Source organism: Lucilia cuprina, chromosome 4 (genome assembly GCF_022045245.1).
Source record: "Lucilia cuprina isolate Lc7/37 chromosome 4, ASM2204524v1, whole genome shotgun sequence".
NCBI lineage: Eukaryota > Metazoa > Arthropoda > Insecta > Diptera > Calliphoridae > Lucilia > Lucilia cuprina.
Window position 1 is genome coordinate 53,727,121 of NC_060952.1, and position 14,079 is coordinate 53,741,199.

At 28.3% G+C, this 14,079-nt stretch overlaps 1 protein-coding gene across 2 annotated transcripts in view; it reads right to left on the reverse strand.

Annotated features, from left to right (window-relative positions):
- Positions 1 to 430: 430 nt before the first annotated feature.
- Positions 431 to 14,079, reverse strand: part of LOC124419436 (gustatory and odorant receptor 22-like) — a 300,765-nt gene continuing 287,116 nt past the window's right edge. For both annotated transcript variants that reach the window (XM_046948902.1, XM_046948903.1), the window contains exons 6-7: positions 736 to 1,051; positions 431 to 679 (exon numbers count right to left, since the gene is read on the reverse strand). In XM_046948902.1, coding sequence (XP_046804858.1) covers positions 584 to 679; positions 736 to 1,051 — 412 coding nt within the window. In that variant the 3' untranslated portion in view covers positions 431 to 583. The remainder of the gene's footprint in view (positions 680 to 735; positions 1,052 to 14,079) is intronic.

Here is a 14,079-nt window from a genome sequence, read left to right on the forward strand (position 1 = left end):
AAATCTGTACATAAAATGGGAAGAATTTTATAATTTAAAATTGTTTTCCAAAAAGTCATATGTGGAGTATATTTAAATTGCGCTAAAACGCGTTAAAAACTCAGTTATTTTTTAAAATAAATATTAATTGCATTTGTTAACGAATCTGCGAATGTACTGCAATATAGCAACAAAATTCAACATAATCAAGGTTTAAAGGAACTAAAATATCTCTGTCAGATTTTATGAGAATTGGTCCATAATTGACCATACGTCTCATATAAGATCCCGTACAGAAAATTACTTTAACGCTCATAACTGTCTTCATAATACCAGTTTAGCTACGAAATTTAAGTTCTGAAGTTCTACTTCAGAAAATAAATTTGTTATTTTAATGTCCAAATGTGAACATAAAACAAATAAAAATAATTTTGTTTACTTTTTTCTTAATTTGGTTATTTTTTATTCGAATTTTGATTAGAAAAAAAATTTTGTTGTGGCAACACTGCTCTCGTTGCAAGTTTTCAAAAGTACGCTAACGGAATTCACTAATACTGCAAGGATGTTGTAAGACATATATATTTTATTTATTTTTTCTTAATATTTATGTGGTAAATTTTGCTTTTATGTTTTTTTCCGAAATAATGCTTAATTTAAATTGAAGCAAAACAATAAGATAAATAGTAATGGTAGAAATTGTCTGAAAATAATAAAAAACATTAAAATGTAATTGACAATAAATTAAAAACAAATTACCGATGTTAAAAGTTTTCGGTTTATAAGTCCGTACCCTTCCATGCTTACAACAGGTGGATTTAACTCAATTGCTGATATGAAAAGATCAATTTCCTTTTGTGCTTGGATGTTCATCTGAAGGAGGTTAGCAGAAAGCAAAGTATCTTGAACTCCACATGCTATAACTGCTGTAGCGTTGTGTGCACAATTACATACTATAAAAAGCAAGGATGCACAGTAAATTGTTAGTACTATTAGACCTAGTACTTTGTATGAGAAACCAGAATCAAATATTTCGGATATTGCGCCATATGACCCTACTGTGATGTTTATCGACCTAAAACCATAAAAAGAGGATAAATAAAATTAAAATGTGTTCTATAAACACTCATAACGATGAGTGCTTACAGAACACATTTTGCAACATCTCTTAATTTTTTCAGTATTATAAAAGCTTTTCATGCACATGAAAAGATTAAAATATTGTTACTATATACCTTTTGAAACGTTGGTTGTTTTCTTTTAAGATACACCGGGTTCTTGTTATTGCAAATAAAAGCTTAAATTATATATATATATATATATATATATATATATATATATATATATAATATATATATAATATATATATATATATAATATATATATAATATATATATTATATATATATTATATATATAATATATATATATATATATAAGGAGTGAGAGTGAGTGAAAAATTCTTAACATACATATATGTTTATAAAAAAGAAACCACTAAACTTACAGTTTTATTTCTTTTTTTTTTTGATTCAAATTATTATTACAATTTACAATTATTATTACAATTTACAAAAAAAATATTTTTATAGTTTTAATCACTAGTGATGAAATTGTGAACCCTTTTCGGAAACCCTTCCATTAACGTTTTTATAGTGCTTTCTGTCACTTTGCTCGAACATGTAGTCCATCTCCGTTTAAAATCTACCACACTTTTGGACACCTTTTTTGTACTCTTCAATTCTCTTTTAACAAGAGCCCAATATCTCTCCACTGGCCTTATCTCCGGGCAGTTTGGAGGATTTGCCTCTCTTGGTACAAATGTACCACTCAAGGGCTTGTTTACCATAGTGACAGGATGCCAAGTCAGGCCAAAAATAAGTGGACACATTATGAAGTCTTATGAATGGAAGCAGCCTTTTTTGTAAACATTCCTTGATGTAAATTTCGGTATTTATAGAGCCCGTTGTAACAAATGATTGGCTTCTTTGCCGCAACTGTATATTGCTTGCCATACCAAGAACTTTCTGGGAAATTTTGTCTGCTTTTGGGTCCTAAACTCGAGCATCAGCAACATAAAACTATATATATATATATATATAATATATATATATATATATATATATATATATAATATATATATATATATATATATATATATATATATATATAATATATATTATATATATATATATATATATAATATATATATATATATATAATATATATATATATATAATATATATATATATATATATATATACATTTGGTACTTTCAGAACGACATTAATCAAATCTTAGCGATATTGAGTTCTAATTTTAGTTACAGTTAGCAAACAATTGGCCAAACGCTCCTCATAATAATCAGCACGATAAGACTGCTGCCACGCCCATTTTTTACAAGTATATATTGAATAAAAATATAATTTTTGATCGCATATATCTCAAAACTTTTGCAATCGAGTTTGAATTTTTATATATTTTTAGGAAGACAATTTTATACAGATTGCTATTTATTTATAAGAAAATGCAAAATTTAAATATTTGTAACACAGTTTCTGTAAACAGTAAATGAAACCCATTTTCTATTGAAACACATTTTTAACGATTAGATACTGTTTGAAACGGGTTAGTATTACCCAATTTGTCTCAAATGCTCTGCATTGCAGTTCTATTCTATAATGCTATTCTATAATTTTTAAAAACATGCTTTATATAACAACCACTCTTAGAAATTTTTATCAAATTGTACAAATATTTGCAAATAATTGAATACAACATTAACAAACAATTTATACTTTAATTAAAATTTAAAACAAAATATAAATTCAGCGGTTTTTACAAAGAAAAAAAAAATAAATTTATAATCAATGAATTTAAATCTCGAAATATACAGACAATTTATCTTTTTCATTAAAGCATGAGTGCCAAATGTCTCACTGTGCACTGATAGTTTTTCTTCCATTACGGGATATTCTCCATTTCTGAGGGATCGACGGTTTTGTGATCCATTGTTTGTAGTTTCAAGATTTGAAACGATTTTACTTTGTATTTTATATTTGTTTGAAATTACTGAAAGCAATATTCCATTTTTGCACTCATCTAAAATTTTTAAATTTTTTACTTAAAGAAATTATTTTTCTATTTCCCATCTTTTTATAAAGTAAAACTGAACATTTTTATGACTACTTGTTCAAAAGCACTACTACTTCGACGAACATTTTTTGTGTTCTCTTCTTTTGTTACATTTTTTATTTTTACCATTTTTTTATACCGAGCTTCGCTCGCGAGCGACTTAAATATTTCATTTTTCCACCAATAGATCTTTTTGACTCGCGAGTTTAAAAATAAAACTCGCTATAAGAGTTGAAAATAGAAAGAGCGTTAAATAGAACTCGCTCGCGATTGGAGTGGAAACGAGTTAATCGCGAGTTTTATAATTTTGTAGACACAACAAATTAAAATTTATAACACATAACCATTTTACCGATATCAAAAAACCGAAAAATAGAAAACGCAATGAAACTATGTATGTATGTGCATATGTACCTATGTATGTACATCCATTCATATGTACATGTGTACTTGTATGTATGTATGTATGTATGTATGTATGCATGTATGTATGCATACATGCATATGTTTATGTTTATTTGTTCCTTTAAATTTCTTAGAATTTGCTTGTGGTTTTATTACATGTTTACACAAGGTATAATATAAAAAGAAACAGAATTTAAAAACATATTTTGTATGCTAAATGAATAAATTAATTTGTTAAATTCTCTAGACAGTCCTTAGCTTTGATATCACGCTTTTTAAGACATTAAAAATTCACATTTACTTAAATTAATTTAGCTTTATTTAAAAATAGTCCATAAAATTACCACACAAAAGTATACGAATTTTTTCTGTATTTCAAATTTGACTATATTATACGAAACACAAAAATTAGAATCGAATGTTTTTTACTAAAAATTGTTTTAAGGGGTAACTATCAACCGAATGGATATATTTTTGGACCATTTGGTTCACAATTTTGGGACATTTGTACCATCTTTTCATACAATATCATTAAAATTACGATTTTTGACCATATATGGCATTTTTTTCTCTTTTTCAAGAGATAAAACCAAAATTTAATATTGGGATTTAATAGATTCCTTCAGGTATCTAAAAATAATAATCTTTGTTATAAGGATTTGTTTTTAAGCATTCCATGATATATTTCTGGTATCGTTCTTCTGTTTCTAATTGAATTATCTGGATCTTAAGTCCCTTTTCGTACCACTAGGATCCATATTTTTCAACAAAGTTGGCTAGTATATATAATTGTAGATATTAGCATTAATATATATTAAATTTTCAAGACATCGTAGCGGTGTACAACTACAAAACATACCTTAACAAAACGTGATCCTATAGAGTAGATTTAAGTTTTTACTACTCATAACATTCACGATTATGTTGCCCATTACAACAACACTGTATGTAAAAAATTTTGGGCTAATTTTGATCATAGTAGATAATATTTAAAAATATTGATATATTTTTGAGTTAGACCATAATGATATGGTGACATTCAGCCTAGAGGCCTGAATACAGATTCTTGTAATAAAAAATATTATTTTTAGATACCCCAAGGGGTATATTAAATTCCAATAACAAATTTTGGTTTTATCTCTGGGAAAAAGGAGAAAAAATACAAATATTGCCAAAAAGCGCCATTTTAATTATATTACATAAAAAGATGGTACAAATGCCCCAAAATTGTGGACCAAATGGTCAAAAATATATCCATTCGGTTGATAGTTACCCCTTAAAACAATTTTTAACAAAAAAATCATTTGATTCTTATTTTTGTGTTTCGTATAATATAGTCAAATTTGAAATACAGAAAAAAATCGTATACTTTTGTGAGGTAATTTTATGGACTTTTTTTAAATAAAGCTAAATTAATTTAAGTAAATGTGAATTTTTAAAGTTTTAAAAAGCGTTATATTAAAGCTAAGGACTGTCTAAAGAATTAAACAAATTAATTAATTTTGCATACAAAATATGTTATTAAATTTGGTTTCTTTTTATATTATACCTAAATTCGAATACTTATGAGAGACACTGTATGTACATATGTATGTCCATTAAGGAAATGCATTTGTGTATGGCTTATATATAGGTGTACATACATATGTAGGTATTCTTTGTCCTAAGAATTTGGTGGAGCTTGTGCGCAAAAGGTTGTCAGTGTTATTGTTAATGAAGTTATACGAATAATTTTTATAAAAAACATCATACAGTATGTACATACATATGTACATTAGAGTGCTCCAAGCTTGTATGAAGGAAAAAAATTTATCCTACAAGTCGTCCGTCCCCCTAGAATTGTTCTATGGGTTATAAAAATAAGTCGTGCAAAAAATTAGGTCAATAGGATTACGTTAACTGGTGCCGCAACGGCTCTGAAGTTTGAAGATGCATTTACAAGGGGAAAATACATTTTTTCAGTTTTCACAAAAGTTTTGTCATTAAATAATTTGTTTTGTATTTTATTGTCAAAGAATCGTAATGTATACAGAAATAGCGTTACAAAAAGATAAAAAACACAAAAATTGGTTGAAAAATGTAAAAGTTATTAAAAATTCCCCAGGTCATTATCGTGTCTCAGAGCACTTGAATTCGAAATGTGATAAAAAATAAACATATTTTTGAAAATATTCTAATAAAACAATTGTATTACTTAAAATACATTAAAATACATACTTGAATATGAGTTTTTGTCCATATAGAAAAACGTAAACCTGTTCTCAGCTATGATCGAAAAATTTTGATATTTTTAACGGTCGTTTCCAAGGGATTTATGGACAACAGACTAGGAAAGAAAACAGTAAAATACATCTTATAGTTTGCCTGTACCTGCAATTTGAATTCAACAGATTTAAATTTATTAGTCCACATATTTCTAAATAAAAATCAAGAGTTTCATGCAATTTGGACTCCATTAACCCATAAACTTTAAAGGTCAAATTATTATTATGCGCGTTTAAGTGATTTTCGGGAGGGGACTTTTTTATGGGAGCTGTGACCATTTGTGGACCGACCGAAAAAATTCCATTGTAATATTTCTTTATGTGAGAGCAATACTCACAATACAATATTATATGGATATCTTAATTTAGTAATGACTTATGCGCGTTTAAGTGATTTTCGGGAAGGGACCTTGTATGGGAGCCATGACCAATTATGGACCGACCGGAAAAAAATGCCATAGTAATATTTCCTCATGTGAGAGCAACACTTGTGCCAAATTTTATATGGATATCTTAATTATGTAATGAGTTATGCGCGTTAAGGAGATTTTTGGGAGGGGACTTTGTGTGGGAGCTATAACCAATTATGGACCGATCGGAAAAAAATACATAGTAATATTTCTTTATGTGAGACCAATACTTGTACCAAATTTTATATGGATATCTTAATTTAGTAATGAATTATATGAGTTTAAGTGATTTTCGGGAGGGGACCTTGTATGGGAGCTACGTCCAATTATGGACCCATCCAAAAAATTTATCCCCTGAATGAGTTCTATTGATATGAGATTTTAACTTTTAAAATTTTGTGTAACAAAAAAACTTTGTGGACCGATGCTGGCTATTTTCAGCATAGATCAGGCTCTTGTGTAAAAACGAGTTTGTGGTGATTATCATGGAATTACCTTGCATATTACATCAGAATATGTAAAAAATGCTTATTTTTTTCGAGGTTGTTTTATATTTTGATTCATAACTTTTCACGTGTGAACCGATTTTACCCATTTTCAATACCAAACTGCATAGGTTAATAATGAATATTTCCAGTGGTCAATGTGTTTGGCTTAGTTTTAACGTGAGCGTGTTTTAACCAGACAGACAGACGGACATATCTTTTAATTTTATAAGGAATAAGAATATATATATACTTTGTTGGATCTCAGATGATTATTTCTTGGTGTTACACACGGTATTAAAATCTTATATATACCCTCTATCACCATTGATGGTGGTGGAGGGTATAAAAATATTTGTTTTGTGTTACATTAATATTATTTCTAAATTTCACTTTCCATATATGAATTTTTGTGGAAATGAGAGTACAATGATTTCTCATTTCTTATTTTTTCGCTCTTTCACTTATACAAGTGCAAAGTGTAGTAATGTATGTCTGCCGATCCTGGTTTTAATAGATGTTTATTGTTCAAGCCTTGCTTCATGAATCACAAGCATTTTCATTTGCAATGACCTTATTTGATTTTAGTCAAATCATACGGTCGTCTAGTACATAGATAATGAAAATAATGCAAAAAACAAGTAAGAAGTTATAGTCGGGCGAGGCCGACCATATAATACCCTACATTGTTTAATAAAACTGTAGATATTTAAGTAAAATTTTAATGGGTGCTTTTTAGAGGGGCTATCGTAAAACGAGACCCTAAAATAATATAGTTCATCAGGGTCATCCGGACTAGTATAGAACTTAAACTTAAAAACTCTATTTGGCAGATTCAGTTCTATGGGGCCTAGGTGAAATAGGTGACCGATGTTAACTATTTTCAATAGGCTTCGTCTACAGTGCCATAAAAGATCATGTGCCAAATTTAAATGAATAATCTCTAAAATTGCGACCTGTAGAAGAATACAAGTTTTACAAGCTCTATTCCGGGGTTCAGTTGTATGGGGGCTAGGTGAAAATGATTTTGAGCCGATTGGTATACTTTCAGGTGGGTATAGGACCAATATTATTGTGCGTTACAAACATCAGTACAAACCTCCACACTAAAGTGGTGTAGGGTATAAAAATCAATACAAATAATAATTAGTGTGAGAGCGAATGATCAACAATACTCTCTTGGTGATGAACATTAAGCTTTGATTATAGATTACTGAATTATTATGGTTACATTGTTAGGATGTCCGATACATAATTAGCAATAATTAACAAAATAGCAATAATTAACAAAATTAAGAGATTTAAATTTCAGTAGTTAAACAATTGTTAAATTCACAATCGATGTTGAAGCGTTGTATGCGTTGTATGTCAGCAGCTGCTACAATAGTCATAACAATGTTGTTGGTATTTTCTATGCAAAAGCTCTATACAACTCATACGACAATTTTTCATATGTTTTTCGAATATTGTAAGAAATTTTAGTGTTGCCAATTGTTTATTTCAACAAAAATTCAAACGATTTTAGCAGAAAAAACGATAAAGTGGTAACACTGAAATCAAAAACAAACAGCTGTTTACAAAAACAAAAAAACTAAAATTTTATTAAAAACAATTTATTTATTAGCAGGGAAACCGAAAACATGCTCTAAAAAAAAGTGTTTTAAGCGCTTTAAATATGCCGTAAAAAACTCAAAATATACTCTTAAAATTTAAAAATATGCTCTAAAAATAAAATTTTTCATTATTTTTTAACATTGAAAAGCTCAAAAAGACAGAAATTGTAATGAAATAATAAATGTTTAGTGTCATATTTCATCCTACAAGATTTTTTATAATTGATTCATCTCATAGTTTGAAGAACTAGTTTAATAGAATTCCGTTTTACGTTCAGATAACCAATAAATAACATGAAACCATTTGGACCCCAAAAAACATATTTCAAACGACAAAGTTTGACACATTTCTACCAATTGTATTCATAGCTTCTAAACTGACATTTTAATCGGTGTTGTCATAAATTCCAATAATTAGTTTTTTAAGCTATAAAAATGTATTGGTCTCATGTAATCAAAAGTAATAGGTTTTATGTCTGATTTAAAATGTAATGCTTTATTGAACAAAAAACTATAACATTGGTTTTTGTGAGAGTAATGTATTTTTTGCAGTTTTTAAGTTCCACAAACGAATTTTGTTTCAAAATTGTAAAATAGGCTGAAAAATTAAAAATAAAAATATTAAATTTTATTTTTTTTTAAATAAAGTTTTGAAAATGTACAAAAACGAAAAAAAGCGTAAACATCAAAATATGCACTAAAAGAGTAAAATATGCTCTAAAAACTCGAAAATATGCCTTAATATGCTAAAAAAGTCTAATCATGCAAAATTATGCTCTTATGGGTAAAATATGCTCTAACAAATCGATGCCAAAATTCTTAAATTGGTCTGAAACGTATAAATATCTTATCCATGAGTCCATACGACGCACCACAAAAAACATGCATTTGCATATTTTGGTTTCCCTGTTTATTAGTTTAAAATGGGGAATAAAGAATTGAAAATTCAAAGAAATGAATTTGGTTTATTTCGCATGTTTATTTAATTTAATATTTTTTATCTTTTGACATTGTCATGTGTATTTGTTTTGATTGTTTTTTTTTTTTTCATTGCGAACATAAACTTATGACGTTCTGCAAAGATCTGTTCACAATCACTGTTACTACACTTAAGTAGTTACAATATACAACTTGATTGTGAATTGAACAAATACCATACAATGATAGTATTGTTAATAAAATTTGTAAAAACGGTGAATAATTAAATAGTTCAAATGATTTTAGATTTTAATAATAAAATAATATTTTATTATAAAAGATATGTAATCTAGGCAACAATGTACGTATACTTGTAATTATAAAAAACTAGCTTTAGCCAGTGTGCCTTGCTACCCTTATAGCAAAAACAAAACAACTTACACATGGGAGATGCCACTCGTCAATTTTTCCGAATTTAATTCATATGGAAGGGCCAATCCCCCCATTAAAAGTCTGACAATTTTTCTCTAAATGTTCACATGATTGTAAATGTTTCTCATGTTTTTGAAGATTCTAGCTTCTACAGTATCTCAAATATAAAAATTTTCTACATACAAAAATTTTAAGCTTTTAAAAAAAAATTGTGATGCTTTAAACTCTAATAGTTTCCAAGAAAAACGAATTTGTGTATTTTATTAATATGGGAGGTGCCACACCTCCTTCTGCTAGTCAGCCCATTTTTATCCTAACTAATCATATTGAGACTTATGTTTCTCCGACCAAATTTGAGGGCTCTAACTGTTACATTTTTTGAGATATACTGATTTAATATTTTCGTGCAAAATATAAAAAAAATGTCTTCTTTCTTGCCACACACTATTAAATTATGTGGCACAATTCAAAAATTCTAAACTGCAAATAATATGCATACACATGTACAGTGGCCGACAAAAGTCTACGTACGGCCACAATTTTAGTACTATCATGGCTCTAAAACAATGTTGAATAAAAATAATAATATATTTATATTTACAATGCCTTTTTATTAATATATTATAAACAAAATAATTTAGTTTTATAAAAACATACAAAATATTCAAGGAGAACAAAAAAATTTTACTGACAAAAGTCTACATACGGCGTCATTGTTGTACTTTATGCTATCATTCGCTGGTGAATTAAAACAGTATTTGTTTTGTTGAGTTTAATGCTTAGTTTATGTAGTGTTTAAGTACACGTTCGAGGAGTTTGATAAAGTTTTTAATTCCAAAAATGTAAAAACTTTGTAGCGACAGTTAAGCATGGTGGTAGCAGCGTGATGGTTTGGGGTGCCGTTGCAGCTTCGGGAGTAGGAAAATTAGCCTTTATTGAGGGAAATATGGATCGTTATCAATATAAATCTATTCTAGAGCAAAATTTGAAACCATCCGTCGACATTTTAAATCTTGGGGATTGTTGGATTTTCCAACAAGATAACGATCCAAAGCATTCTGCTCAAATTGTCAAAGATTGGTTACTTTACCATGCACCACGGCAGTTATATACCCCACCCCAAAGCCCGGATCTAAATGTTATTGAACACGTCTGGGAGATTTTGGAACGTAAAATCCGTAAAAATGTGATAACCAGTGCCCCAATGCTGAAAGAGAAATTATTAGAAGAATGGCAAACTATAACACCTATTGAATTAGAAAATTTAGTTGCTTCCAGCCCCGACGATTGCAGGCTATTATAGATGCTCGTGGTGGACCAACCAAATATTAAATTTATTACTTTTATTAATTTGTGATACTTAAATGAAGTGTCTTTTGTTATTTTATAAATCGTATGTAGACTTTTGTCAACAATTTTTTGTTGTTTTTCCTGAATATTTTTTTTAAGTTTATAATGAATTCAGTAATTATTATTTAATATGTTAATAAAATGAATTAAAACATTTCCGTGTAATTACTTTTCCTAATTATGGCTTAGAATTCTTAGGGTATAGAAAATAGTTGTCGTATGTTGAGTTTTGTCGGTCACTGTACATATGAATGTACATCCATAGGTACATAGGTACATATGCACATACATACATAGTTTCATTGCATTTTCTATTTTGCGGTTTTTTGATATCGGTAAAATGGTTATGTGTTATAAATTTTAATTTGTTGTCTACAAAATTATAAAACTCGCAATTAACTCGTTTCGACTCGAATCGCGAGTTTTATTTTTAAACTCGCGAGTAAAAAAGATCTATTGGTGGAAAAATGAAATATTTATTGTTCTGATGAAACAGTGTTTTGAATCCCCACAAAAAGTTGGCAAATACATTTTTGGAAGCCTTGCTCCAGCGCAGAATGATTCGTTGCGGCTAGTGGCGGCGAAGGTACTTGCGTGGATTTTCAAAAAGTAAATCTAGAAGATTAGTTTTTAGTTTAATACGGCACATCTTTCTCAATGATTGAATTTTCGCCTTAGTATCACATTAAATTGTTCATGTCCATCTTTGTAGGTTTTAAGATTATATTCCAAATCCTCCAGAAGTGTTTGAACATACCTTTTTGATAACGCTTCATTCGGTTTGACATGGAAACACTTAGACACACGTTCGATGTGTGCAAAAGGTATTTCAGAGATCTCAGAGGTATTAGAAAAATCTCTGAAAGATCTTTGAAATACCTTGTGGAATGAACAGTACGAAACATTACATCTTCAAAACGTATAATATATATTTAATAATAAATACATATGGGACTCTTTTTACTCTTTCACTACATAACTAATAAAGCGATTTACTCGCCATCACTTATATTCTCCACCGGAAAACTATTTTTGTTTCGAAACCTGTAATCTGCTTTGTATCAGAAAATAACTATTTTAAATCAGAATCGGATGTAGTTTCCTACGATCCTAAAATAGGGTAAATGATATATTCATTTTACATTTTCAAAATTCGAATTAAAATCGGCTGTGGTTCCTTATATGACACTTAAATCTATCTAGAAAATCATTCTTATCTCTCCTTAAAATTTCTTTTTATATAACTCTTTAAAAATTTACTTTAAATAACCCTCAATTCGAGAAAACAATAAAGATGCGTAATCACTAATATTTTCATACAAATCGAGTTTTATATCAAAAATATAAATTTATTGTTAAATCGAGATAACAATAAAAATCTGTGATCAGTTAAATATACCATGAAAAAATTATCTTGATATAAATTCGGTTGCCTTTTTTTAAATGCTGCTCAAATCTAAAAAACCATGAAGATATGTATTTGTGTAGTGTCCCGAAAGACAGCACTTTTGCAAATCTTATATAAATAGGTAGACCTCTCAAATGATGCATAAAAAGCATTGTTCTTATAAAATTTGGATGAATTCATCTCTCGATATCTTTTTATACTTTTAGAAAATTATCCACCAAAAACTTTGCACAACTTTTTCTGTATGTAGCGCCGTATTTATTGCAAGCTTTTCAAATTAAATAATGATTTTGAATAACTCCAACACACAGTGGTATAGGAAAAAAAGAGGGAAATAATTCGGTAACTTCTAAACGGTTAATCCGATTTTAATGAAATTTTGTGTGCACAAAGATCGATCCTATTTCTTCATTTGAGTTCCGATTTAAAAAGAAATACAATCTCCTCAGTAGCAGTAAATTATCTCTTATAGTTTAGGAGATATTCGCATTTGAAAATTAAAATTTTAAAATTTTTACCGTCCTTACTTTAGTTTTTTTATCGCTTAACAACATGTTTTTATATCAAGCAGTGAAAGAATTATGTAAAAATCATGACTGAGTCCAAAGTTATAGGCATTTTCATTTAAGAAATTAAAAAAGGCGATTTTTTGCCATTTTTTTTTTGGGGGGGGGGAAAAGGTATCTTTTTCTTTTTAAGTTATCTAAAAAGTTTCTAAGAAGATGTATACAGTATTTATACTTTTTGGAAAGCGGACTTTACATAAAATACGATAAATGAAACAAAACAAAAATTATTGATACCGAGGGGACCAGGTACATCCAAAAAAAACCCTATTTTTATAGAAAATTCAATTTTGAGCAAAAATTCTCAAATCGCATAGTCGATATCTATATAGTGACCTGTTTTATATGACCCAATATGTTCTTAATCATTTTGCAACAGGTTTCGATAACCCCGCTCCTGGTATGGATATAATAGGCAAAAAATCCCATTTTTGGGATTTTTTAAAACTTTTTTGGGAATTCCGGGATTTCTAATAAGAAGATTCGAAATTTTTATTTAATTTTGGATTTTGAGTAAAAAATCTACCTAACTGTAAAATTTCATCAAAAAATATTCATAAATAAAATTTTTATTGCGATTTGAAAAATTTGTATCTTTGCAAAAACAGAATATTTTTTTAATGTATTCCGCGAATTTTTTAATTTTCAAAAATTATATACAGTTTTGAAAAATAGACAAAATTACCTTTCCATTGATATATTACATGCCTACCTAATGTTTTTAAGTGACAAATTAATTAGGGAAAACTCAACATCTTTTAGAGAATTTACCTAGTACTATTATTTTCATCCATACATTTGTTAGGCATGTTTTACTATCTAAATTTTGATGAATTTTTACAGCCACTTTTTACGATTAATGTTTTATTCTTTATCCATAAAAAAATTAACAAGTATGTATTTTATATAAAAATAGTTTTTTTTTTATAAATTAATATAATTTTGTAAAATAATCGGTATCACAGTAGTCCATATCTAACAGATAAAGTAAATCTTTAAATTCATGAATATTTTCAAATGCTAACGTTTTGTAGCAAATCCAACGTTACCTTATAGTAGATAAAACAGGATCAGAAGATAGAATCAGATTATTAAAAATATCTTCATTTTGAGACTGC